The 27,926-nt window shown below is 54.2% G+C and overlaps 7 protein-coding genes across 7 annotated transcripts; 5 read left to right on the plus strand and 2 right to left on the minus strand.

The window, feature by feature from the left end:
• Positions 1-3,442: 3,442 nt before the first annotated feature.
• Positions 3,443-4,537, plus strand: CBR1-0 (NADH-cytochrome b5 reductase 1; the record flags this gene model as incomplete). The annotated part of the gene is made up of 4 exons (XM_032034449.1): positions 3,443-3,596; positions 3,656-3,737; positions 3,791-4,334; positions 4,388-4,537. 4 exons carry the CDS (start codon positions 3,443-3,445, stop codon positions 4,535-4,537), a joined length of 930 nt encoding a protein of 309 aa, XP_031886327.1.
• A 300-nt stretch (positions 4,538-4,837) lies between these two features.
• SPP2 (Pre-mRNA-splicing factor SPP2) lies at positions 4,838-5,893 on the plus strand (the record flags this gene model as incomplete). Its single annotated transcript, XM_032034450.1, has 1 exon — positions 4,838-5,893. The coding sequence occupies one exon, from the start codon at positions 4,838-4,840 to the stop codon at positions 5,891-5,893; it is 1,056 nt and encodes a 351-aa protein (XP_031886326.1).
• Positions 5,894-6,609: 716 nt separating this feature from the next.
• Positions 6,610-9,816, plus strand: GPI13 (GPI ethanolamine phosphate transferase 3; the record flags this gene model as incomplete). The annotated part of the gene is made up of 1 exon (XM_032034452.1): positions 6,610-9,816. One exon carries the CDS (start codon positions 6,610-6,612, stop codon positions 9,814-9,816), a length of 3,207 nt encoding a protein of 1,068 aa, XP_031886508.1.
• A 1,562-nt stretch (positions 9,817-11,378) lies between these two features.
• nxt3 (putative G3BP-like protein) lies at positions 11,379-13,171 on the plus strand (the record flags this gene model as incomplete). Its single annotated transcript, XM_032034454.1, has 5 exons — positions 11,379-11,391; positions 11,446-11,573; positions 11,635-11,709; positions 11,768-12,814; positions 12,872-13,171. 5 exons carry the CDS (start codon positions 11,379-11,381, stop codon positions 13,169-13,171), a joined length of 1,563 nt encoding a protein of 520 aa, XP_031886510.1.
• An 8,994-nt stretch (positions 13,172-22,165) lies between these two features.
• Positions 22,166-23,432, plus strand: beta-Spec (Spectrin beta chain; the record flags this gene model as incomplete). The annotated part of the gene is made up of 2 exons (XM_032034455.1): positions 22,166-22,674; positions 22,742-23,432. 2 exons carry the CDS (start codon positions 22,166-22,168, stop codon positions 23,430-23,432), a joined length of 1,200 nt encoding a protein of 399 aa, XP_031886511.1.
• Positions 23,433-24,156: 724 nt separating this feature from the next.
• NNF1 (Kinetochore-associated protein NNF1) lies at positions 24,157-25,128 on the minus strand (the record flags this gene model as incomplete). Its single annotated transcript, XM_032034456.1, has 3 exons — positions 24,157-24,436; positions 24,516-24,652; positions 24,733-25,128. 3 exons carry the CDS (start codon positions 25,126-25,128, stop codon positions 24,157-24,159), a joined length of 813 nt encoding a protein of 270 aa, XP_031886512.1.
• A 1,281-nt stretch (positions 25,129-26,409) lies between these two features.
• On the minus strand, positions 26,410-27,832 carry CGGC5_v001410 (putative proline dehydrogenase; the record flags this gene model as incomplete). The annotated part of the gene is made up of 3 exons (XM_032034457.1): positions 26,410-27,223; positions 27,276-27,641; positions 27,753-27,832. 3 exons carry the CDS (start codon positions 27,830-27,832, stop codon positions 26,410-26,412), a joined length of 1,260 nt encoding a protein of 419 aa, XP_031886504.1.
• Positions 27,833-27,926: the final 94 nt, after the last annotated feature.

Consider the following 27,926-nt stretch of genomic DNA (forward strand, 5'->3'; position numbering starts at 1 on the left):
AGTATTATAATAATACTATAGTAATATTATAGTAATATTATAGTAATATTATAATAAGTATAAGATTTATATATATTATAAATAAGTAAAACTAATTATATACTTTATATAGTTAAAGCTATTTATTCTTTATTTAGTAACTAAGATTAGTTAGATTAGTTAGTTATAATTTAGTTTAAAATAAAAAGTTATAACTTCTTTATAACTTAAAGGAAGCTCTTATTATATTAGATCTATTAATAAGTATATTTCTTTTCAAAAAAGGATAACCTTTTTAAATCTAAAAATAATATAAAATTTAGTATTAACAGGTTTAATAGTAATAGATTTATTATAAATTTATCTACTATTAAACTTAATAGTTCTCTTTATAATAATCTATACTTTAAACCTAAACTTAAGTTTAATAGTTGACTTTTTCTTAAAATTTGTCACGGGCTAGAGCCCGGATTGATATCTCCGGCTTCGCCGGAGCAGTTACCGAGATCCGGCTCCGTTGGACCCACTATTCTGCCGCAGTACGCCGCCTAACCCGGCCTGCTTCACCGCTGTTAGGTGCCTATCCCTGTAAAGTCCTTTCTTCCTTCTTCAGCTTAGAATAGTCAATCGACGGCACCTCTACGTTGAACAAGCCTAGGGGCCAGCCCCTTACAAAATTAAAAAGAAGAAACTAAAAAATCTTAAGAAAATAAGATTATATATTATACTAAATATATAATAGAAGATAATAAAATAAATATTTATTTAAATATTCTTTTATTATATTATTATTTTTATTATGTAACTACTTATTAATATAATTTATAGATAGATCTTTTAGTTTAATAAAAGCTAAATTACTCTAAATATCTTATTTTAACTATTTTAGTTAGAAAGTATTTAGCTATAGCTTCTACTTCTTCTATAATAAAGTATAATTTTAACTAACTTAGTAATATTATTACTAAAAAATATACTAATTTAAAAAATAATACTAAAAAGTAGTTAGTATTACTAAAAAGCTAGAAAATTAATATTATAGAAAATATAAGTATTAAACTCAAAAATTATAGTGATCTATTTAATATAAATATAGAAGAAGAAAAGCTATATATAGCAGAGTTAGAAGGAGTTGTAGAAAAAGTTATAAAAGGAGAAAATATAGAAAATATTAATACTTCTATATTAGATTCTTAAGAAAACTTAGATTCATAAGAAGAGATTAAATATAAATTAGATTAAATTAAATAGCAAATATTAACTATAGTTACTCTTTATATTAAGTTATTATTATATATTAAATATAATATATATTAGTAAATACTTATAATAGTATAATTTATAGTACTTATAGTATATAACTACTATATATAGTTATGATATATAGTATACTATAAGTTAAATTTTAGTATTATAATTATATTATAACTACTTATAATGTAGTAGTAATATATATTATAATTTATAGTATTATAGTATACTATGTAGTATATAGTATACTATATAGTACTTATTAATGCTCTATATATTAATATAGCTATAGATAAAATATAATAGATCTATATAATCTTATATAAAACTACATAAAAGTATAGAATATTTTAATATATACTTACTTAGCTATACGCCTAAATCTATATCTATATTTAATCATTTATAGCTCACTTAGGCTTATATAGTAATATAGCTATAGCCTTAGGGTTTATCTGTATTAGGTAATTTCTGAATTTTAACCCAGTGAGCCCTGCAGGCTGCCGTAGACATCCGGGACCGCTCGTCTGTTCGGCCGGTCTCATTCAACAACCGCTATCGGCCAAGACCTATTAATCCCACGCAGCTCGACTCGTTGTCTTGCCCGTACGACGGTGCCGTCCTACCTCAAACTGAGTTTATTTTACCCCGTTTCCAGTCCAAATCGTCGACAGATGCTCTTCACTGGGAACAAAAGGTGTCATTGGTTGGATTCGTTGCAGAATGCCACCACACTCCTACGCGTGGAACGCTTGTCGGTTCCAAGCTATGTTTCCGGCCGACTCCCCCGTCTCGTACGAATCCCTCACCAACAACCCACGCGGTATGTCTTGCATACCTGTAGCAGCAGCATTCCAGCCTGAATCCTCTTATGCTTCCGTGCTGCCGGCGTCCGTCACTAGAATGCCTAGCTGCTTGCCGCTAGGGACGGGTTCCGACTTTCGTGTCACTGTCGCGTCAACAGCCATGGTGATGTCACGGCTCGATGAGTGCGCTTTCAATCGATCGACACCTAGTCGACTGGCGACTCGCGCCGGGCTAATGCCAACGAGCTACTGTACTCCTTCAATGGTAGCTCGAACGGACCGGATCCTCGGGTCCGGGCAGGACATTAGCAAGGCAGCTTCCATGTGCAATTGACTTTTCTCGACCTTCGAAATGCAGTTGACAGCTCGACTTTGGAGGCTTCAGTGGCAACCTCGCGGAACTCTGACGCCGCCGTCCCCTGCGCCAGCCAACTTGCATGCAGCAGCTTGACATATCTGATTTCACCATTCGGCGGGTGTGCCGAGACTCTCCGCAATCTGCCCTGCGGCCTGGGGCTCAGTGGAAATCAGCAATTATGCCACAGTTGAACAGGGCCGGTCGTTGGTTTGCCCGGGAATTATCGTGCAATGCGCAGACATTGGCTCTCGTACTGGCTTCTTTGGAGCGGTGATTCGCAAGGGATTGCAGAACATGATTATGATGTCATGAATGCTGAACCTCGGATGTGCCTAATATCATATGTGATTAGCATCGAGGCGAGTACGACGATGGATTAAGAGAGGATGAGCTCCTGCAGCTCGGCGTCTTCGGTTCTGCCAGCCGTGTTGATCTTCATGTTGATCGCGCCTCTGACCTGGGGTAATGTGGCGTCGCGCTGGGTGTGGCTGAAGTCGTCAAGCCAAGCCACTCGCATAGCTTGCACAGCCACGTATTTTTGCGGTACCGAAGCTGCAAGCCACTGACGCATCTCAAGGTTTCGCGAACCCGAGATCGGGGGCGGCCACTGCAAAGTGGTCGGATTATTTTGCCAAATCCGGTTCAAAGTCGCGTCCCGTCTCCGGCCTCCGCACCGCCGACGCTCGCAATCGCTGCGAAAAAGGCTTGACCGCCCGCCGTTGGAGGGCTGGCAGAAACTCGGCAACTCAACAGAAAATTGGTGGAGGGGCTGTCCCACATCGCGATCTTACGATATCTGGTTGCACGCTCGCACACCCTGACTACCTTCCGCTCCGCGTCCCCCTTTCACTCAATTGACCGCGACAGCTCTGTCACCGCAGCTGTCCTCTCAGTCAGTGCACGCCCTCGACCTTGCCCGAGGCCCAAAGATATGTGAAACTGACTGTGTCCTTTTCTTCTCCAGATCAGATCGAGGCCCCCCCCGAGCTAGCTTCCCCGTACACCTCCTGTGGAGCCGACAGCTCCCGGAACCGCCACCGACTTCAAGATGGCCGACTCGCTGACCTCCCGTGCCTACTTCGACAACATCTACATCCCCGCCGGACTTCTCGTCCTTGGGGTGACGATTGTCAAGAGCGAATGGCTCATTTACGCCATTCCCCTGACGCTTGCGCTCGCTGCGTGGAAGTTCAACTCTATGCGTACGTTCGGGCCCTCTCGGAGCTGCTCGGAATTGCCTCGCTGACCCTACCCCGCGCAGAAATCAAGAAGGTCCTCAAGCCGGATGCCTTCCAAGACTTTGAGCTCAAGGAGAAGACCATCCTCTCCCACAACACTGCCATGTAAGTCGCCGCAATCGCCCGGAGCTGGGCCATGTAGTTAACAGCTTCCTTAGCTACCGCTTCGGCCTCCCCTCCGAGAAGAGTGTTCTTGGCCTTCCTATCGGCCAGCACATCTCCATCGGCGCCAACTGCCCCCAGCCCGATGGCACCTCCAAGGAGATCGTGCGCTCCTACACCCCCATCTCTGGCGACCACCAGCCCGGCTACTTTGACCTCCTGATCAAGTCCTACCCCACCGGCAACATCTCCAAGCACATGGCCTCTCTCAAGGTTGGCCAGACGCTCAAGGTCAAGGGTCCCAAGGGTGCCTTCGTCTACACCCCGAACATGGTCCGTCACTTTGGCATGATCGCCGGAGGTACCGGTATCACCCCTATGCTCCAGATCATCCGTGCCGTCATTCGTGGCCGTGCCGCAGGTGACAAGACCCAGATCGACCTCATCTTCGCCAACGTCACGCCCCAGGACATTCTCCTCAAGGAGGACCTCGATGCTCTCGCCAATGAGGACAGCGGCTTCCGCGTGCACTACGTTCTGGACAAGCCCCCTCAGGGCTGGACCGGTGGTGTTGGCTACGTCACCGCCGACATGATCACCGTAAGTTGCCTTGCCGTGTCTGATGCCACCGGCAGAACTAATAAGCATCATAGGAGCTCCTGCCCAAGCCGGCCGACGACGTCAAGATCCTGCTCTGCGGCCCCCCGCCCATGGTCAGCGGTCTCAAGAAGGCTACGGAGAGCCTAGGTTTCAAGAAGGCTCGCCCCGTCAGCAAGCTCGAGGACCAGGTCTTTGCCTTCTAAGCAGGCTGACCAAAAATAACAAAATCATTGCGAGGAATGTAGCGTTACATGGTTAAAGAAGTAGAGGAGGCGTAACGAGTAGTGGCATGACACTAGATAGAGCTGTCCTGTTTCGTTGTAGATGATCTGCTGTAAAAAGGGCCCCACCTTACATAAGACACCGACCCGCATCACTGCATGTTGACGTACCTCCCGAGAAAGTTGAACCTGAGCCAGTGCGCTTTTGTGAACCAGCCTTCAACACCAACAACCCACTCCAGAAAGGCCCAAAAAAGATCCGGCCACCCGCTGCCAGCAACCATGTCCGACAGCTCAAAGGCGCCAAGGATCGCGATCAGCTTCGGCGGCTCGTCAGCCTCGAAATCCCAAAACAACAAGAAATCCTCACGGCCAGAACCTCCGTCATCACTGGGCAAGAGATCGCGTACGAATGCGCTGAACCACGGCTTCGACTCGGATTCGGACGGCGAGCGCGACCACCGCGGGCGGCACGAGGCCATCACAGAATTCGGGGGCGAGAGGGAGAAGAAGGAGAAGAGGCCTCGCGAGTTGGTCATCAAGAGCCAGAGCAACCGTAACTGGAAGGACGAGCTGCGCGGGCGAAGAGGCGGGAAGAATCTGCTGCCAGCCGAGGCGCAAGCACAGCGCGAAAGCAAGCAGGATGCTGAGACGGAACCGGCAGACGCGGACAAGGAGATACAATGGGGCCTGACCGTCAAGAAGCGCAAGACCAGCGAGGAGGCGACTGAGAACGATTCTCGACAGCGCGAGGAAGACGACAGGCGGTCTGAGGAGGCGCAAGTCAAACAGGCCCCGAGAACAGCAGACGACGATGCAATGGACGCTCTTCTGGGGAAGAAGCGGCCCGAGGAGGAGATGGTCATTGAGGCGACCGAGGAAGACGCATACCTCGCTGATCTGAAACATGTGGGCGAGGATTCGACGCTCGCAGACTACGATGCGATTCCCGACGGAGAGTTTGGCGCGGCACTGCTGCGCGGCATGGGATGGGATGGCAAAATGCGGGGCCCAAATAAGAAGAGGCCGACGGAGAGGCGCCAGAATCAGCTCGGCCTCGGCGCGAAGAAGCTAGAAGGCGCGGAGGATCTGGGCCAGTGGAACCACGGCGGGAAGAAGAAGAGTAGCCGGCCGAGACTGGACGAGTACCGTCGAGACGAGGAGAAGCGACGTACCGAGCGCAAGGAGCGGAGGGGAGAGAGCTATAGGGACGAGCGAGACCGGGACAGAGAAAGGGATCGCGGGGACAGAGATCGTTACTCGCATCGGGACAGAGACCTGGAGAGGGATAGGGATCGTGATTATCACAGTCACAGGCATCGCGACTCCAGGCGGTGAACCATGCCCAAGAGGCCTCCTAGTAATTCATTGTGCAAGCATAGACACACAACCACGCACATCTTGAAAGGGGGCGGATCACGTCCTCAGTTCATTACACGCATCCCGTATCCCTCGGCCACGTTGGGTGTTGGCCTTTGCAGCCTAGAAAAGCATGACTATGCGACGAATTGGCCTCACCTGAGCTTATCAGTAACACACAGAACCACCAAAACCACCTGGGATTTCTGTTGCTTTTCTCACAGCCGATGTATGGCGAGATAGAAAATGATTGATCAATTCCCATTCCCAAATTAAATTCGAAATCGCTTGACATCGACTGGAGAAGCTATCGTGCGCTGTAGTGTAACGGGAGTGCCGCACCTTGATGACCTTCAATCCGGGGCCTCTCACTGGTTCGTCGCCGAGGTGCAAGATCCTTGGTCCCTGAGGAACGCCGTCCGCCCCACCAAAGCTGGACCCGCGTCACTGCCGGTACGGCCGCCCGGAACATAATGCACCTGGAATTTTGAGCTCTTCAGCAAGTCGACACCTCTCCCCCAAGCTGCGCGTCAACAAGCAGCATACAACAACGCTTCCAACCGGGGCTGCTCCAGCTTCCCGTAGTCCAATGGCCAGCGCGTGCCAACCTTGATTCGCATCCCTTTTCTTTTCCTTTTCCCCTTTTCTATTTGTACACCAACCAATCAGCCGAGTTCATCCGAACCTGTCCCACGATGCCCCAGCAACAAAAGACTCCGAAATCGAAAGCGGCCGGACCGCCGGCCGCCGATTACAAGGCGATCGCCGAGCAATACGCCCGAGCAAAGAAGCAGAAGGAGCTCGAGGAGGCAAGTCGGACGCCTGAGGAGATACAGGCCGAGAAGGAGAGGTTGGCGTTGCTGGAGAAGCAGCGGGAGGTCTTTGAGGCCCGGCGCAAGGACGCGTACGAGCGCAGGTGGTGGTGGACCGTTGGCTTCTGGACCTGGATGCTGCTGCTACACGCCGTCGGCATCATCTTCTTCACGAGCGGCTTCCTCTTGACGCGGCTGGTGCTGGACGAGAAGTCCAACTGCACGGCGCCGCCTCTGGACCTGGTGTCGAGCTGGAAGGGCCAGGGGACTGTCGAGGGCGGTTGCTGGCACCCAAAGTCATTTGACAAGACGGTCGTTATTCTCATCGACGCGCTGCGATACGACTTTACGGTGCCTGTAGACGACAACGCCCCGTTTCACAATGCATTCCCCTTCTTGCATGAGACGGCGGTCAAGTCCCCCGAGAACGCTTTCCTGCGGCCCTTCATCGCCGACCCGCCGACAGCAACACTCCAGCGGCTGAAGGGCCTGACCACCGGCACACTTCCGACATTCATCGACATTGGCAGCAGCTTCGGTGGCAACGCTATCGACGAGGACAATCTGCTTATGCAGTTGAAGGACGCTGATAAAAAGATTGTGCACCTTGGAGACGACACTTGGCTGTCGCTGTTCCCTGGCTACTTCGAGGCGAATGTAAGCAAGGCTTACGACAGCTTCAACGTTTGGGACCTGCACACGGTTGACAACGGCGTGATTGACCACCTCTTCCCTCTCCTCAAGAAGGAGGAGAAGGGCAAGTGGGATTTTCTCATTGGCCACTTGCTGGGCGTTGACCATGCGGGACACCGATACGGACCGAACCACCCGGCGATGACAGCCAAGCTCCAGCAGATGGATACTTTCATCCGCCAGCTTGCTGCCGAGATCGACGATGACACCCTCCTCGTCGTCATGGGAGACCACGGTATGGATAGCAAGGGCGACCACGGTGGAGAGAGCGACGATGAGGTCGAAGCGGCGCTGTGGATGTACTCCAAGCGCCCGTTCTTTGGCCGCACCAAGCCCGAGTTCAAAGAGCCACCCAGCACGGCGAAGATTAGGCCAGTCAACCAGATCGACCTCGTACCGACCCTGGCGCTCCTCATGGGCATTCCCATCCCGTATAACAATCTGGGAGGCCCCATCGAGGAGGCATTCGCTGGCAGGAAAGGCAACAACTGGAACAACCTTGCGGCTGTGTCCCGGATGACGGCTGCCGGAATCCAGCGTTACCAAGACTCGTACTTCGCCGCTCGTGGCATTGACCAGACCAAGAGTGCTACCGCGAGCCAGGTGTCACAGCTCTGGAAGAAGGCCGATCGCTCCTGGCAGTGGAAGTCTTACCAAGAGGCATACGGCTTTTTCAACATGTTCCAGGAGGAGACTCTGCGAATCTGCAAGGACCTTTGGGCCCGCTTCGATGTGCCCAAGATGGTCACCGGTATCGTTGTGATGGCTGCTGGCGTCGTAACCCTCCTGGTCTACGCCTCCCGCGACGACGAGGAGGATTTCGCCGTCCTCGACGATCTCGAGCTCGACTTGGCAGAGAAGAAGCTGGAGCTTCAGGGAGTCAAGCCCGACTCCGCCGCATCGTACAAGACTGCCCACAAGAAAATCGTCCTCACTGCCATTCTCGGCGCCGTTCCCGGTGCCCTAGCTGGAACTGTCTACTCCATCTTCACCACGCCCGACGACCTCATCTACGCCATCGCAGGTGCTGCTTTCACAAGTGCCATCGGTGTCCTCTTCTCGCTGTCAGGCCTTGGCAAGACCGTCTTGAACCTCATGCCTAACAATGTCTGGGGCTGGCTTGCGGCGACCTTCACTGTCAGCCAGTCGATTGGCTTTGCCTCGAACTCTTACACCATTTGGGAAGACTCAATCCTTCTCTTCTTCATCACCACCTTTGGCGTGGCGAACGTTATGGCCGCGTTCTCGGTGCCTACCATGAGAGAGCGCACGATGGCAATCTACCACTCTGTTGTTTTCGTCGTCCTGGGCAGAGTCGCGTCCTTCTCGAAGCTTTGCCGAGAGGAGCAGATGCCGTACTGCACTTCTACGTACTACGCCTCGGCGACGTCGTCAACCTCGGCCACTTGGCAGTTGGCTATCCCCTTTGCTGTTGCTCTCATCCTGCCCTCCATCATCAAGTCATTTCTCCTACCCTCTAGGTCTTGGGAGGGACTTGCGCCTGCTTGGATTGGCTACGTCTACCGCATCGGCCTGTTCATGTCGGCTGCCTACTGGGTACTCGATGCCGCTGACAACAACGAATGGATCCCCGGCTTGCCTGCTCAGGCTATCAAGACGGCAGGAGTGTACCTCGCGCAAGTCATTCTCGCTTTGGTGTTTGTCGCTGGAACCACTGCGTTTGTGTGGGCACCGCCCTTGGTTTCCATCCTCACGACGCCTGGCAAGAACGGCAACACTCAGATCACGGTCCTCGGCTACGGCAACACCAACGGTGCCAGATACCTTCTCCTCCCTATGAACATCGTAGGGGCCTGCATCCTACTCTCCAAGCCCATGGGAGGTGGTGCTCTGGCACTATTGTTCTGGCAAATCATGGCTCTCAGTGAGATCCTCGACCTGAACAACCTTACGACGGAGGCCATTGGCCCCGTCATGTTGGGCGTCCTCGGCAACTACGGCTTCTTCAGGACGGGTCACCAGGCTGCCCTCAGCAGCATCCAGTGGGACAGCGCTTTCATTCCACTGTTCTCTATCCGATACCCCTGGTCCCCTATCGTCGTCGCCCTCAACACTTTCGGCGGCCAGATCATCGCTGTCGTCGCTGTTCCTCTCATCGTGCTCTGGAAGGTCGGTCCCAAGAGGAAGGGCATCCTTGAGAGCGTCAGCCGGGCTCTGGGTATCTTCATTGCCTACTTCGCGGTCGAGTCTCTGGCGACAATGATGTGGGCCGGCTGGCTCAGGAGACATCTCATGCTGTACAGAGTGTTCAGCCCTCGCTTCATGATGGCGTCAACACTTCTTCTCATCATTGATCTCGTTGCGCTCGTCATCACGCTTATCGGTGTCAGGTCCAACACCCTAGCCGTGAGTGAGGTTTTTGGATGGACCGATTAAAATGTGGGTAGAGTCAAGCTTGGAGTGGAATCAAGAAAGAAAACACCATTGTATTACTACGATTGCATAGGCATAGACAAACACTTTGGAAGATGAAGGCAGCGTGTCGCACGAGTATGTAATTAGAACAAAGGATAAGTCCGCTTTGGCGTCTGACTTGCTGCTTAGCCCCGTCTCCCTGCCTTACCTCGGTACCTTGTAACAACACCCCAGCAGCTGAGTGTCCAGCAGTGAGGCGAGCTGGTAGGCAGCAGAGGATGGCAGAAAAGGAGTGACGTGCAGGGAGAAGAAAGCCAAGATGCGGATTGCGAAGTTGCAGCCATGTAGACGGCCAAGACATGGCTCAATGGCAGTTGTCGGCTGCTTTTGGATGATGATGGCATACTTCCTGGCGAAGCTGGGGAGCTCAGCCAAGAGCTCGGTTTGCGTGCTACGCTGCTTATCTAAGGTTTCTTCCAACCCGCTACCTCGATGGTCGACCGACTACATGATGCAGCAGCAAAATGTTGCCTGGGGTCCAGGTAGCCAGCAAGCTTCCCAAAGTATCGGGATCAGTGCACGTCAGCCCCACTTGGACGGGCCATCCAGCTCCAAGGCAAACCGGTGCAGGCCCTGAGGTGAGGTGCCGCGGTGCTAAAGGCAGACTAGGCCGGTCCACGCCGGTGGCCCTGAGAGCACAGGGCACGCCGTGATCTGCCTGCAATTGTGTGTGCGTGTGTTTTTTTTTTCTTGCCTGCGGCTTGCCCTGCGCCAACCAACTCAAGAGATCTCTACCTGTTGCGCCTGGTCCAGTCGGAAGGCCACCAAAAAGCTGTTCCTTCCTCACGACACTTTGCAAACGAAGCAAAAAATAAAACCTCCACTTTCCACCTCAACGGCAACTTCTTCCACCACGACTCCGCTTTAAGTCGCCCCTCACCCTCCCCGACGACGAGAGATATTTCCCACCTCAAAACAGAGACACACACGAAAAACCCACTCTCTGAACTAGGTTTTATCCCAGGTTGTCCCGAACGGTACACATTCATTTTTTCTTCCCTCTTCCCTCCCACCCATCATCCATCCACACGTCGCCCAGCTACGTTATCTCCGCTCATCGCTTTCCTGTCCGTCACGCGTCTCGATTCTTCGCTCCAGCCCGCCCCTCGCACCATCGTCAAAACCCTTTTTCCGGGCCTCCTCGTTTCCGTCATCACCTCTCTTCGAGTCAGTTCTGAGCGTTTCCTTTACGACCCGTCGCATTAGAGGTACGCCGAACACCACTATCCCACCACCTCTCTGGCCCCCCTCAGCTCCTTCCTGTCGAGCCATCGTCATCTCCTCTTCCTACCATTGGCGCCGTCCATCCGCACACATCTAACATCTCGTCAACCAACAAACAGGTCTTTTCCTATCCGCCATTCCGTTGCGAACGACCTCCCCGCAAACAAGCGAGCAGCCCCGCAGAACCTTCGAGCCTCGCCCTCGCGCCTGCTGTCCTCCCACCATAATCTCCGTCGACCACCTCTCCTCCGGTCCGATTGCGCCGTCAAACTCTAGATTCACACACACATAAAGCAATCATGGCAACCAACGGTAACTACACCTATCCGGACCAGTTCAAGCACGCTGTCGAACAAACATCTCCAGGCCCCACCGCTACGAACGATGCCGCCGCATCGGCCGGTAACAACAACAACCTTAGCAAGGATGAGGTTGGCTGGTACTTCGTAGAGCAGTACTACACCACTCTGAGCAAGAACCCGGATAAGCTTCACGTAGGCACTCCATCAACCGCGCTTGCGACGGATCCGCAATGCTAACTCTTTTCACTTGCAGCTGTTCTATGGAAAGCGCTCCCAATTCGTTTACGGAATGGAGGCTGAGGTCGCGAATGTTTCCGTCGGCAGACAAGTACGTCACTTATCCCACGCCCACCACGTGATGATTGGCTACTGACTTTCTTCCACAGGCTATCCAGGAGAGAATCAAGTCCCTCGACTTCCAGAACAGCAAGGTCCGAATCACGAACGTCGACTCCCAAGCCTCCTTCGACAACATCGTCATCCAGGTCATCGGTGAGAGCTCCATCAAGTCCGCGGAGCCCAAGAAGTTTGTTCAGACCTTCGTCCTTGCCCCTCAACCGTCCGGCTACTTCGTCGTCAACGACATCCTGAGGTACATCAACGACGAGGACGAGGAGGAGGCCGTCGCTGAGGCCGAGGCCCAGCCCGAGGAGCAGGCCGCGGCTGAGGAGGTTGTCGAGGCTGCTAAGCCTGAGGAGCCCGTCGTCGAGCAGACCCCTGAGGAGGCTCCCGCTCCCGCCATTGACCCCAGCGTCGTCGACAAGAGACTGGAGGAGGTCGCGGTTCCCCAGGATGCCGCTTCCTCCAACGGCGATGTCGAGGCCCCTGCCCCCGAGCCTGTCAAGGCCCCCGAGACCAAGGTCGAGGAGCCCACCGTCGACCCTGAGGTCACCGCGAAGGAGATTGCTGAGGAGGATATCAAGATGCCCGAGAAGCCCGCCGACCCCTCACCTACCCCTGTCGCGGCGCCCAGCAAGCCGCCCGCTGCCGAGGCCGAGAAGCCTGCTCCCGCTCCCGCTCCCGTCCCCATGAAGCCCATGTCTTGGGCCAGCCGTGCCGCTGCTGCCGTCGGGCCGAAGGCCGCCGTTCCTCTCCCCAAGACTGCCACTCCTCCTGCTCCTGCTCAGGCCAAGGCTCCCGCCCCTGCTCCTGCTGCTGCCGCCGCCCCCGCCACGAAGGAGCCCGCCGCTGCCCCCGCCGCTAAGGAGCCCGAGGCGCCCGCCGCGAAGGAGTCCTCTCCCTCTGCCGAGTGGCAGTCCGTCGGCGCCGACTCCAAGCGCCAGAACCGCCCTCAGTCCATCTCCCAGGCTCCCGCCGACAACGGTACGTTGGGTTACGTCAAGTACGTCACCGACAAGGTCAAGGCGGAGGACCTGCGTGCGGCCTTGAACAACCACGGTGAGCTGACTTACTTCGACATCAACCGTCAGAAGGTGTGTATAAAATCGTTGCGTCTTGTCGGCGAAAGCTTGTTACTAACGAACAACCAGAACTGCGCCTTCGTGGAGTTCGCCACCCCTGCCGGCTACCAGGCTGCCGCTGCTGCCAACCCCCACATCGTCAACGGCGAGAACATCGTTGTCGAGCCCCGCCGCCCCAAGGCTACCGCCTACGGTGGCGCCAACTACTCTGCAGGTGGTCGCGGCAACGCCACCGGCGGCCGTGGCCGTGGTGGCTTCGAGGGCAACCGCTCCGGCAGCCAGGGCAACGCCCGTGGAAACTTCACCGGAGGCCAGGCTCGTGGCCGCGGCAGCGTCCGTGGCCGTGGAGCTTCCCAGGCCACTGCTTAAATCTGACCCTCACTAAGCTCGGAACGTGGTCGGCGGCGGCTGAGATGCTTTATACCTTCGAGAGCCTCATCGCGGCTACCGACTGACAATGCCGACGAACACGAAGCAAATACTTGCTCCATTACAACCTTATGCCGATGATGGAGGTCAAGCACCTCCAATCAACTACGACACACATCACCCTCACACCAACATCCTCATTATCAGTCTTACCATGACACTAGTGCTCTCACGACTATCGGAACGATACCGACGAGAAAGGGAAGAGAAAAGTTACATCCCACTTCTTTTCTTTTGCAAGGAGTTCACAGGGCAAGGGCGTGGATTTCTCACACCGTTTCCTGTACACCAATATTTCTTATGTTTTTGTTATGCCGTACGCGTTTCTAGCATTTGCATCTGGTGCGCTCGTGGCATATGTCCGTATTTTTTGTGGACAGCCATGGCGCGCAACGACGCTTCTCTCTTTACAACTCAGCCCTCGGGTTGAGTAGTGACGCAGAGAACCTGTATATTTGGCAAAGTGGGAAGGGGTAACTCTGGGAGAATGGGACAGGGGAAAGGGGGGAAGCATGAACAACAAAAAGTTTTGGCGTCCCTTTTTTTTGCTATGCCTTTGAGAGAGAGGGGAGGAGGAAAGGACATGGATAGGACAGGAAAGGGGAAGGGGGCCGGGCATTGGGTGATGATGCTGTACCATACCAAGACCACACACACAACAACAACCAAAGGATCCGTCCTGTGACGGTTCTTTTAATGAGAACAGACGACAATTAGTAATACCCTTGCTCCGGTTGCCTGATGCTATCGTGACGAGCGCCTTGACTTGGCACACCCTGGCAAAGCAATGTGAATCTGTAGGCCCCGTAGTTACTGCGACCTGCCAAGGCGTGGGAACTTTTGGCGAACGGAAGCGGCCGCGGGGACGAGGGGTTAGGCATCATGACAAGCCTCCGGAGAGTTGTGGTTCATGACCTTTTGAGTAGTAGAAACCTTTTGTCACCTGCCCAGAGCACAACAAGATTTGATCTTGGGCCGCGATGCGACCTTCTTCATAAAGGTCAGATGCTGCAGATGATAGGATGTGTCTAGAAAGGATTTCGTTGCGCAGACGCCTAGAATGGAGGAGGCAATATATGTCATGGGCCGTGATATTTCAAACCATGATGCTGTGATCTTTCTGAGGGTACTGGGTAGAACAAGACACCCAGACTCATACGAAACGGGTGGTGTTAATGACGACGAGTTCTCAGCGCCTGGGACGAGTTTATGTTTGAGTTTTGGCAGAGAAACGATGGAATGCGGTGAGGTGGCATAACGTGGATACATTATAGCAACCCATTCAACACAACGTGGACTCACTCTCTCTCTCTCTCTATCACTCATTGCATGATCGAGCCTCTGGAGCTCCTTCACGTTCCTTGCTATTCATATCATCGTGAACATATGCCTAGGACCATAGGTTGATGTTGGGGTTTTCGGGAGCGTCGTTGCAGAACGTGAACCATGACACGATCTTGCTGCTTGCCTGTCTTGGCCACAATCAACATTGCAGGAAACCATTCAGGGCTAGCCGATACTGGTCCTAGAAGCTATAGAGAGCATCATAGCCATATAGTAGTGTGACAAAGACCATCAAACAGGCTCTAAGGAGAGGAGGATTGGAAAGAAGAAAAGCCGAGTCTTGACGGACAGCTTTCAAGAGTCTCGTTGATACGCGACTTCAACTTTGCGGTCACGATCATGAACGCTTAAACCCACCAGCCCACATCTTGCGATCATGACTTGCAAGAATAGTCAATGGTGTACGGAAAACAGGCCCAGGCCGTCTGTACACCGACGAACTTTTGCGTAGCCCCCCATGCCGTTGAAGACAAATCAGATCAGGAAAGCACATCGTTCGAGAGAGCGTCTCCTATGCCTCGTGGACCTTCCTTGCTGGAACTTTTGACAACCCCGTATCCTTGGGGAGGTCAATGCTTTTTGCCAATGCTTGATGCCCGCGATGTGGCTCCTCGAGCCGCACGCCGGTTCCATAGCTGCTGCGACCTACTTACCTACTTGCGACTCCATGGGGGACGGTCACAAGTGAACGCGTAGAGAAGACACGACAGGACATGTGGTCCCATGAATGGCTCGCGATGGTCGTGCCACGCCTGCATGCCAATAAGTTTTAACAAAGGAACCCGGCGAGGGTGAAAATTTCAAAAGTTCGTCTTCAGGCCGCGGCCCCCATCGTCTTGAAGCTTGGAACACATCGCCAAGCGCTGGAGCTGAGCGTAGGCCGTAGCTATGCGCAGAGGTTGACTCCACCAGTCGTATAGAATTTCCTCCTACGCCAGTCATGTCGTACGTAATAACGGCTCACTCAGGGGGAAGAAGCGCCTGAGACTTCAGACGGGGCCCGAGGCAAGCGTACAAGCAGGCAAGCAGGCAAGCAGGCACAGAATCAAGAGTCGAATGGTCGATCAAGTGAAAGCAGCCAGCGACGCAACGTGCACAGGACGAGAGCGGAGCCTCGTTTATTTCTATTTCACCCCTCAAGGTTGTTTTCGGATCGCCAGCGGCCAGCCAATGTTGGAAAGCAGGAGCAGCAATTGGAACAATTGGAGGTTGTGACACCTCGTAAAAGTCTTGGCTCTTGGGGTCTTTTTGGAGGTCTTGGCTGAACCGACTGGGGAAAGGCTGGGGAACTTTTTGATCGACTCCATCCCGGGATCGTTCCAATGCGCAACGTCAGGCAACTTGGCAAAGGTTTGCTGGTCGCGTTAATGAAGGGGATGAGCCCACTTGGGGCGGATGGGGCACGTCGCCCAGCCGGTGAGGCTGTGTAAGCACCCGTAAAGCCAGGTAGCAAGCATAGTAATCGTCTTTCCCCGTCCTTCTGTCGGCGTTCTCGGCTCGGGTATTGTTGCGAGCCCTGTAGTGTGCCGTGTGGTTTTCTTTTCTCTGCATCCATTTTTTTTTTTTCTCTGCGACCTTCTTGATTGAGATGGTGGTACCGTCGGGTCTAAGCGGCTGGGTACCTGGATCTTGATTGACAACCGTTCGCAAGATGCCGTTTGAGCCGTGAGCCCCCCGTTTGCTTGGGTGCCATAGGTTAGCAAAGAGAGAAATAGTTAATGGTTGGGTTGTATCCTTTTCCCGCGCGTCTTCTAGGTCTATTAGCACATGGCCGTCGATGATTTGTACCTTGTTGAAAAAGCAGGTGGCATAACGTGAGGTGTGAGTGGGCTGGAGGAGGATTTGGACAGGCCTGGGTGTGGTGGTACTCGGGAGGGGGTTGGAAGTGCGAAAGCTCGGGACAAGACGCAAACAGTCGCGCTGACCGATGATCATATCGCAGACGGGGCATGATGATGATGTTCAGGTGCAGATAAGGAACTGCCAGCGACTATCATCGATCAGCGGCTGTTGGCACGGCTAGTGAACGGAAGTTTTGTGGTGATTTTCCTCGACTTTGCTCTTCTGAGGCGGGATGTGCTTTGATGGCTCAACGGATCATCACTGCCGCATGTTTCTGGAAGATTGCCTGTTTCTGACGGAAGTTGCCATTGCGAACGAACGTCAACTCATCAGCAGGAGCGGAAGCTTTTGGGTGCCCGTTGTCGTTTGGACAGGCTCGGCTCGGCGCACCTGGGAGCAGGGCAGGCCGAACTTTCAGCGGCAGCTAGCTGGAGGGCAGGGCGGCAGCTGTGGTGCGGGAATGGCGTCCACTCAAGCTTTCCAAGAAAGTTCCAAGAGATTGGGCGACGCCGCTAGAAACACAAACGGGCAACCGGGTTATGGGGCGGGTGTGCGTCGTACGCTGGACACGAGCCTGGTGCCATGAACAACCACCAAGACCGCCATCGATGGCCAGCCAGGCATCCGTAGTGTGCTATCCACTGCGACACTCGGCAGTTCCGCGGGCCTAATAAGACAAGCTTATGCTGAGAGATGATTGCTGATCAGCGGGCGGCGTTAAGCATTTGGATTTGCACTCTGGCTGACGCCCAGCGCGCTGCGCCGAAGAGCACCCGAAGGAAAGTTTTCTGGGGTATCGGAGGGGACTGGAGGGTCCTTGCCCTGGCAGGCATGGCGTGATTGATTGAGGGGGGTAAAGTGGTTGACGCCGTGACGGGACAGAATCTAACAGCCCGGATGCCGCGGAGAGTGCTCCGACGCGGCAAGACGACGAGACCAGCAGAGTGATTTGAGTGAGCTGGAGAGCACGAACCGAACGAAACGAGGCGTCGAGCTTGAACGGCAGACTTTGGATGAAACGGGACTGGCGACGCCATTGTGAAGGGGTCTAGCAAAAGTCCGATTTGCTGCGCCATGGGTTCTGTAAGATCTCACAGAGTACTGCGTACGGCTGGCACGAATGGTGAGGGACAGCAGCTGGAGGCTGTTGCTGATGGCTGGCTGGCTGACCGCTAGCAGTTGGTTGACATGGGGTCGTACCTTAATTAGCGTGGTAAAGGGGAGGGCTGAGGTGGCTCCGCTCGCAAAAGATCCTTTGGAAGTTTGCCAATTATCGGTGTCCAACAGACAGACTCTGAGCCCAAGACAGACGCCTAAGCGAAGAGGGCGAGCTCATGTGCGTGTGTGTGAGTGCGGAAGGGTGACAGATGGTTTGGACGAGCCGCTGGTCGTAGCGTTGCCAATTCCCGTTTCGTTTATGCACGTCTGTTTCTGTTTCTTGTCGTCAACGAACATACCTACAGATGCCGTGTGCCAGTGAGCGAGCTGCGGGCAGAGAGAAAGAGAGTGTCCAGGCCCGGCGTCGCTTCCATCCGTAGGAGAAAAAGAAGAATGTCTTGGATGGGTGTGTCTCTTGGCTTTTTTCCCCCCTAGGCATACGCCGTTGGTTGTCTCGTTTCAGCAGAAGGTCGAGTAGCGGGCAGAATGGCCTCTCGGCCGATTATTGTGCCCAAGCCACTTGGGGACGGGATCGCCATGTGCATTGTGCTTGGCCTTGCTCCCGTTGTGGCGGCACGCCGTAGCTTCCCCCCCTCCACCAATGACTTGCAGTGCAGAGCCAAGAGATCTCCGAGGTAGCAAAGCCCAGCGAGGACGAGGGCGGGCGGAGAGGGACGGAGGGCAGCCACTGGGACGGTGGTGGTGGTGGTGGTGGTAGTGGTGGCAGGCAGCTCGGGACCGGCTGGCGTCTACGGCGTGCCTCAGCTTAGGCCACCGAGGACGAGGGAAAAGGCATGGCGACATGGATGGTTAGGAAATGCTTGATTGCGCGGCAAGTTGGCGGAATGGATAGGAGAGACCGGGGTTTGCAAATGAGGAATTGTGTTGGTACGGGCACGGCGGCGGATATCTGACCTGTTTGGTCTTGGTGTTGGCCTCGTTGTCGGGCATGGCGACTGCCCGCTTACTTACCTTACCTAGGTACGCAGTACCTTCCTTAGGATAGGTACTACAGAGTAAGTAAGGTGCCTTTCTCGATAGGTACGTTCCAGCAGATCCCGACGGCCAGGTTCTGTCATCCAAGCAGCAGGTGGATAATACGGAGAAACGTTTACTCACGGAGTCTCGGACGCTTCCACTGTCATGGAGCAAGGCAGCGCAGCGCAGCGCCTGTGCGAACAAACAGGCATTGTCTGTGTTCCCGTACGTTTAATCTGAGGTTGCGGGTAAATTGAATGACGCGTACTATTCTCGCAAGGCAGCCCGGGCTGCTGGTTGGTTGCGAGTAAAGTTGCAGTTGTCGACAGCAATTACGGCCGCGGCCGAGTTGTGTTCTAGGCAGTTGTTGTGGCATACGGAGAAACTATTTGAATACCACCTGCTGTACTTGACATGACATGAGACCATGTTGAGAGGCTAGAGAGAATGCAACAATGGACAGAGACAATGACTTTTTGTCGGGCCAGGTCCGACTCGAGAGCCAAGGCACAGGCACAGGCACAGGCACAGGCATAGGCACAGTGGAGGGGCCACGCCGGGGGCCTAGACCCCCCGCCTTTTCTGTGCCGTGATGCCGTAATTGGTGCCATTCTCATCTTGAGGGCTTTCATCCATCCATCCACCTGACCTCTCGTCTGCTTCTGCTTCAAACAATTCACGGCCAGTCATCAACACTACCTAAGGCAGGTACACCACTCTGTAGAGTCTAGTACATGAGTAGAGTCTTTCGGCATGGACCTGAACTACAACAACCTCAACTACAATCAAGGTAGGCCTGGCCTTGCATCACATATACAGAGGTTGTCAATGTTCATGAGACATGGCCGTCCACTTACAGCCTGGAATCGAGTCTTTCTTCTCCGGGTTATTACCCCTCTAGCGCGTCGGCTAACCGTGCTACCATCCATCCATACCTTTTACTAAGGGACCTTATGAAGTGCGACGTACCTTGGATTGCCTTGGATTGGGCTATAAAGCACTAATCCAGTTGCCAGCAGGTGAGGTGACGGCGTATTTCGATCCAGTCCACACCTGGCATACGGCCCTCACAAAGGTACCTTTGCCCTGCCGCAGTGGGAGACCGAGACGGACGGCAAAGTAAAGGTAGCATCACCAGCTGCTGGTCCAACAAAAAGTACCTCTGAACCCGCGCCACCCCGGTCGCTGTACCCTTTCACCTACCAATTCGGGTTAGGACGGTCTGCAAAAGGCCTCGGTCCACTCGGCGCTGCTCTGCTGTTTCTGTTTCCTGCTGGCAGGCTTGTCCACGGAGAGGAGGGCCCTTTTTTTTTTCTTCTCCTCTGCTAAAGTCTTCTCTAAACAGTGAGAGCCCGAGAATTACTCGCGCTTCCAGTGGGCGCCGAGGGTTCGTCTTGACGATCATCGGCACCGACGTCGCCCTACCCTACCTTGCCTTGCCAATGCCAATTGCTTGTTGACGGCCCTTTCCCTTGTTAATTCCATGTCAGCCTGCCGCATCCGTGACACCCCCGTTTTGCCTGCCCGCCTGAACCTGAGTGTCGTGGTGTGTGTGGGAGTGTGCGTGCTGTCGCCGTCGCGGGTTCATCCACTATCGCTGGGCAAGCCAGACGACCGGAACTCGTCGCTCTCAGCCCAGCCTGTCCTGTCTCGTCGTGTTCGCATCCTGTCTTGGACCAACCGTTCATCCAACCACGGCCTCCAATTCCCATGGAACTTTAGGTTTACTCTTCATTGACAACCTACCTTACAATACGGATACTCCGTACGACACAGTACAAAACTCCGCGAACCCGCCCAAGCGTAAAAAAGGCCCCTTTTGGGATAAGCATGGCCAATGTGTCGCACGTCCCTGGTCTCCCACGGTTGATGGATCGCTAAGCTATCGATACACCGACGCCTCCCGCCCGGTCAGAATCCGAGCCTCCATCTCTCCTCTTCCCTCCCTTCACCACACCTATCCTTCATTCATTCGTCCCCAAGCTACGTACGCTCCACGGATATCAATCACCTAATACTAGCAAAAATTCCGACAGGGCCCGATTGTAGCGCGCCTCCCTCGTCTTCGCATCCATTCTATCGCATTGCATCCAGCTCGAACCGCGCCTCCCACGCTTTTCCAACGAATCCCGTCTGGAGCGCATGCCCTTCTGGCTTCTCCCTCCTCCCATCGTCGACGACATTCAGTATTCGTTGTAAGGTACTTCGTACCTTGCCGCGGTTGAACTGTTGTTTCACTCGGCTCACGCCTCTCTGCACGCCCTTGCTTCGATCGAGGTCTCATCCACCCATCCATCCATCATCCTCTGTCTCTGTCTCTGGACCACCACCTATTAACTAGGAGGACTACGGCGAGTGCTACTGCACAACTCTTTCGGCCGACCCCAGGACGTTGGATCACACACCACACAGGACCGCACCGTACCTATTCGTACCTAACCCTTACGCACGGCGGGTTTCTGTTACTCTATTATTATTTTTTTCCATATCACGCCGTTCCTGCCAGCAACTCTACGACGTTCCACCCGCTGCTCTTCAACAAGCCCTGTCCCTGGTCTGACCCGACGTCCGATGCGCATGAGATCCGCCCCCAGAGCCAAGTCCCCCCTTGCGGCCCTTGTCCTCGACCACAGACTGGCTGCCTTCGTTGGACGGGCCCGGACTTCGTCTCCATTCTCTCACGCGTCGTCGGCCCTGCACGGGAACCGCTTCCCTCATATCCGGCTGTCCTGCGCTTGCTCTGCCTCTGCCTCTGCCTCTGCGCCTGCTGCTGGCCTGCTGCTGCTCCTGCTACTACTACTCCTCCCTTCATCGGGCTTCCTATTCAGTCCAACCTTGTTAAGCGGCTCTTCTTTTGCGCCCGGCACCACTCGATGACTCGACGCCTCCCGCTCCGCTTCACTCCTCCCGCCAGCCCATTGCAACCTTGACTTTTCAACCCAACTCTCTGTCCCTCTCTCAGTCTTCTCCCCTTCTGCTCAAGTGGCTTCTTCTCCTACCTCAGCCAAGGCACGAACGGTTGGACGCCCGGTCGTTGGAAGAGGCGCTCTTAGACCTGTCGCTCATCATCGCCACCGCTGCTCTCGCTTCTCGCTAGAGTAACAAACCCGGCAGGCACATCTTCATCTCACACTCCTCTCTCTCTCGTGGACTGAACCGAGAATCCACACACCACACCGCGCGCGGGCTCCAGTCCTTCCACAACCCCGTTCCACGTCTCCATCCTTCTCTCACACACTACACTACGTCTCCATCCGCCATCCATACATACGTACCTGACTTTGTTTTACCCACTCCCCTCGATCTCATCTCATCTACCGGTCCTCGCTCCAGGCCCTTTTGCATTTGTTTTACGTTACTCTGCCCCGTGCGTCCCTTGGAAAAGAGCCGCCGACAAAAGGCCCTCACCATGAACATTTGCGGGTCGGCATAACCCCAGGGCCAAGCACATCTCGTGAAATCCCCCGTCGCAAGGGAACCCGTCCGAGACAGACGCACGGGAACGGGCCTCTGCCTCCGCTGCCACCCGCCGCATGGTGGTCCTGGCCTGACACGACTCGCCTGTCGCCGGCTCACAACAGTCCTCCTGTCATATAAAACCTCGCCCACCCCATGGATCCCCGCAGTGAAGACCGCGGAAATGGACCATCTACTACCGCTGCCCAGCCGCCGCCTCTCCGGCGGCGACTATCGATGGAGGAGGACTATTTCTACCAGGAAGTCATGACTTCCCCTTTAAGACGACCATCTCAACCACCTCCCTACGAGAGGGAGTCCGGCCTAAGACGTCCCCTTGCCGGCAGCGCCGTCGCCGACTATGGGGTCCAGGAGAAGCTGCCCGAGTACTCGTGCGACATTGAGTTAGAGGGGGTATGGGTGAAGAAGATGGAGGTGGAAAACACCACAAAGAGGGCCGAAGACAGGAATTGGCACACCACCTTTGTGCAGCTGCGCGGCACCGCCTTGAATTTCTACAACGTGAAGAAGGATTGGGGATGGGGCAGGTCGAGGGACGGGCCGACAATCTCGCCAGACAACCCGCCGTGGGTCAAGAAGTCCTCGCTCGACAGGACGTACAGTCTCCAGCACGCCGACGTGGGCATTGCTGCCGATTACAAGAAGTAGGTTACCTCTATTCTCAGCCTCATTTTGATGCCAAGACTTGCCAAGAAACTGACTGCCACCCAGACGTCGATATACCATCCGTGTCAGGGCCGAGACGGATCAGTTCCTGCTCTCATGTATAGAGCTGACCACCTTTGTCAAGTGGCTGGAGGCATTGTTCGCTGCCATCGACGTCGCGGCACCCATCGACGAGCGCGACTATCCCCGCGACCAGAGCATCCCCCGCATCCAACGTATCCGCTGGTTCCGTGGTCAGACACCGACACAGACGAATCACTACCCGGTACCCACGCCACGGCCCATCAGTCCTATCCTGCGCCAGGTGGCCTCGAACGAGCCCGATCCGTTCCCGGCGTCGTCAAACGAGCCTGTTCTCGATGTTCTCAACACCCTCGACAGCATCGCGGCAGACACGCAGTCGACCGTCGGTCCGTCATACGCCCGGAACAACGAGCCCATCAGCAGTCGGTTGTCGACGACGTCGTATCCCAATGAAGCCATCGACCCCGACACTGGAAAGTGGTCGCCCGAACACCAGTGGACCTCCGCCCACGATCTGCTCTATGCCAAGCTTTGCTACTCGGTGCTCTTGTTCAAGAGCCCGCGCAAATCAAATTACATCATCAGCAAAGGAAAGCAGTGGTTCGTGGACTGGGCGACGGGTCGGATGATCCGGGTGCTTCCACCAGCGTACGGCGAGATCGACTTCTTCGGACCGTGGCAAGTCATCCACACCGAAAACAGGAGGATCTAGCCTTGCCAACGTTTCCCCTCATATACCCACTCTACTGCACATATATCCATACCCCATCCTCTTCACACGGGGCCTTCTCTTTACATTGAAACGAGGAAGAATCGCAAGATTCGAACGAAACGGTTTTTCTTTTACCCACTACCAGGGCAAAGGTCTGGCGGCCAAAACAAAACTCGGGGCGGTACGGCGCGGCATCAGCATTCGGATGGCTTGTTTTCTCTTTACCCATTTCCTCTTCCATCTCCTTTGTCATCATGGCGGGCGAGGGAGCATTACTGGCCGTGCATGTTCATCATTGGGCGGCGTTGCAGGCGGCGGGACACACCGTCGCTCCATTTCCTTTACTTGTCTATTGCGCATACTGAGCGTTGGCATTGCGAGGCCTTTGCGAGCATAGCTGTGTGTGAACGGTTGGGGCCAGAGCTCCCGTCAATATTCGGGGCTACGCAGTGGTTGTATATAGTTTACTGCGACATGGCTGACAATGGACACAATGAAACTTAATCTGTCTCTTTTTTTCGTTTGGTGATGTCGACTCTGCCGAATAGTGACATGAGCCTGTGGCCTACCGGAAACGCCTGAACCCTGGGTATGATCATAACTTCATCTCCATGCCGCCTATTTGACACACACGCCCTCCGAATGCAAATTGGTATCGCGATTGCAACGTAGTCGTTGACCCCTATCAACGCCAAGACCCAGCGATGGAGCCTCACTCCCCCCTTCACATCCCCGACATCTGCGCCTCGGCATCCCGCGCCTCCGACGCCAACTCGGGCGCCACGTCCCCCAACATGGCATTCGCACCGTCAATGTCGGCAACGTGGCCCTCCAGTTGCGCCAGCAGGGCCTCGATCTCGGCGCGCTGGGACTGTATCGCGGCGAAGAGGGACTCGTTGGACGCCTGGGTGTTCTGCAGGCGCGCGTTCAGGTGTGATTGTTGTGATGCAAGCCGCGGGGCAAGGTGAGCTGTGATCACGTCGTCAGGGGGCAGCAGGTGCGGTCTGGGCAAAGCTTTGGTGTCAGTAACTTGTGAATTGGGCCAGTGAGCTGTAAAGGAAGGAGGTTAGGGGTGGCGCGTACGGGATTGGTTCTTCGGCGTCGTCGCCGGCATTGTTGTTGCTTTCCTGCCGCCTCCTCTCGGCGTCGCTGACTAGGCTCTCCAGCTCGTTGAGCTTCTTGACAACGTCGCGGTCGCCGAGGATCGATTGGAAATCTTTCTGCAGGATTATAGACCGTCAGCAGTTGGTTTCCCTCTGGGAATGCATCCTCAATGGGAGCAGAGAAGAAGCAGACGCACGTTGCAACGCTCCTCGAGGTAGTCGACCATCTGCTTCTGCACGTTGCGCAGGGTGTTTGGCGCGTGGGCGGCGATGGTCGGGAAGCAGGACGCGAAGTTGTCGTAGCGGACTGTCTCGAGCGTCTTTTGGAGGGCGCGGTCGTACGTCTTTATGAAGTAGCCCGTGCGCACGCCCGGGGTGATGGCGGTGTGTTTCTGCGGCAGGGGCGGGGAGGCGGGCGGCTGCTGTTGTTGGTCTTCATTTTGTTGCTGTTGTTGGTCTTGATCTTGGATCTGCTGTTGCTGCTGTTGGTCTTCTTGCGACTGTGATGTTTTGATCTGCTGCTGCTGCTCGGGTTGCTGCTGCGCTTCGTTGTCGGGCGGTGGTTGTGGTTGTGAGTTATCTGGGGCGGACATTTTCGCTGGTGAGGCGGGGGAAGAGGATGTGTAGTCGTCGGGATGCGATTGCGATTTTGCGGTTGACGGTGGAAGGTTAGGTTGGCGGCTGTCCCGGGACGCGTCTGTTGGTGGTGGGGGCTCCGGCGCGAAAGCACAGGTGACGGAGGCTCTCGCGTGCAGGTCTTGGCGGGGGGATGGCGCCGGGTACCCCCGCTAGAGTGGTGCTGGGGTCCGGTGCGCTCGGCCGAGTTTCCACAAAGTCAATTCGACGTCAGCTCTGTCTGGGCTGCGGACACGCTTGGCTCTCCGTGCAACCTGCCCGTTGTTTCGTGGCAAGGTCTTCATCGGTCTCCCCATCCATGCGGCCGGCGGCGCGTCCAATGGATGATACTCTGTCTGCGGGCCTCACTGCAGGGTCAGATCGGCTCCGGGCTTGGCCATGCAGCAGCGTTGATGATGGAAGCCAAGCTTCGGGGGTTTTCTCGTCGTGGGTTATGCTCCGACGACATGCGTGATGCAATAGCAGACTTTGATATTTTTCAAGCACGATACGAACGGGCCACGATGCGTTATCAAGTGTGTAGAGCAGGAACAAATTTCACGGCACGAGTTTGCTGTCTCTAGCAGGGGACCATATTTCTACTTGTTCATAAGTGCGATTTTGTAAATGTCTTTGCGGAATGAGCATCTTATTTGCCGTGAAGAGGGGCTGGAAATATTCAAATGATACCCATCAGATTGGAGGGAAAGCTCTTTTTGAACGTTCATCAGCAGCGATGCCATGGCCAGGTGAGAAGCTTCCTCCTGCTTCCTTGGGAAACATCAACGTCCTCCGTCTCGTTCCTTGCTAACAAGCAGTCACAAAACTAGGTAAGCAGCTGAGTCCTTTCATCCGCATTCGATTACATTAGTTGGTCCACGTGTCGTCTTATTTCTTGGTGGTGTGTGGGATCATACCTTAGGGAAAGAAGGAAGGAACGAGCTACGTTTCAACCACCTTCTTTCCTCGCGCCTTCCCCAACCAAGCCCATAATCAAGCTCGCAACAAACTGCCGTCTCTTTGTTTCCAATCCTCACTCTGAACCTCCAACAAATCAACAAGCCGCGGTGACGCACCGGGTAGCGACTCTGGTCCCCTCACGTCGTACGTGAACATGCCAGAGGAATACGGGTTCGAATCCCGTACCGTGGGTTTATTTTTATTTTTGGGTCCATTGCTTTTTCATTTTCACCATGGCGGTAAAACTTCATATCATTTCCATGTGCAGAAGTATAACTGACTTCTTCAACCAGGCAGCCTTAGCCGAGTACTCGCCGGCGCAGCTCCCTCTTGAGCGCTGCAACCATGTGCTGCGTACGCTCAACCGCGTCCCGATTCTCGATAGCCCTACGGTGTAGATACCCAAGACACTCGGAAACCGACCCCCAAATCAGATATTTGAAAACCCCAGGAGACGAACTCGCGTCTTTCACCCCCCTCGGCCGCTGCTCTAGGGTCTGCAGCAGCTGGCAACTGAGTTCGTCTGCCATGCCAGTAATCTGGCCACAGTCCAGCTTGCCTACTGTGGGAAGCCCGGCTTCGAGTCTCTCGTGGTACGCCGCCAGCGCCTTGTTGGCACTGGCACCGTTGTGCGTCGCCACGAACAAGGCCGAGGACGGAAACTGCAGGTGAGCTGCATCATCCGGCATTTTCTGCGCAATGAAGATATCCGCGATGAGGTCATACGACCGGTCCGTCTCTTCTTTCGTGTCATGAATCAATGAGCGGTCCTCGTGCTCAATGTAGGCACCACGAACCAGCTTGACGCCGACGGTCCAGCCCTCCTCGGCGGCAAGCTGAATGTGGCGATGGGTGTTTGCCTTTGAGCCTTTCAAGTAGGCCTGGATGGTGTTGTATACCAATGCCTGGCCGCTTTTGTTGTGCTTCCTCATGAGGTCGATTGTCCAATTGTCCAGGGCGGGCTGCAGGGCTTGCTGCTCAGCATCGATCCAAAGTTTGGATCCTTGTCGTTGCGTTTCCAGGCAGATCTCGTCCATGGCATCAGCGATGACTGTGGGCATCGGCTTCCGCGTCATCATGGCATCGATAGCTATGGCGCCTGCTCCTGTGATTCTATTCATAGAGTAAGCGATGCAGTCTTGTAGGTCTATGAAAGGAAGCTTACTTGACGGCGAGAAAGTCTCCAGGTTGAATCATGCGGAGGGTTTCCAACGTACCCTGCTTCCAATCCTCCACCACCCGGTAGTGGCATTGGCGGTACCCATTGTCGACCTCGACGGACTGTGAGACAGATGGGTTTTCAAGCACAAACTCCTTGGCGTAGCCCATGATGACTCCATGATATCCGATGCTCTTGGTCTCCGCGGCAGATCGAACGACTTCCTGGTGGCATGTGCCTGCCGCAAAGTGATTATAGATGGTCCAGCGCAGCAGCTTGTTCAGGGCAGGGGTCTTGTCGGGGTTAAGGAGCGTATTCTTTGACTTGGTGATATAGTCGAGTGCAGCCAGAGAGGGACGTGAGATCCAGCCCCTGCGCATCAAGGAAGTCAGGAGTAATGATCTAAGGAGCGTTTTTGTTGGTAGTCGAGAGAGTGCTGTTGGCAGCTTCTTCTCAGTGTTCCAATTGTTCTGCTTGACTAACTGGACATGACTGGAGAAGCGTACGCCAAGGATACTGGCGGCCTTGACGTTTGGCCTTGTAGCAACAGTAACAAGGGGCATGTTGGACGGAGTGGTTGGGGGACAGTATGAATGTTTGTCTAATCGTACTCTTTTGCGCATTACTCTGGGCGAAACCTATCTGATAAACAACGAC

This window comes from Colletotrichum fructicola (assembly GCF_000319635.2).
Source record: "Colletotrichum fructicola Nara gc5 chromosome Unknown KSG_Nara_v1_contig01, whole genome shotgun sequence".
Taxonomy (NCBI): Eukaryota; Fungi; Ascomycota; class Sordariomycetes; order Glomerellales; family Glomerellaceae; genus Colletotrichum; species Colletotrichum fructicola.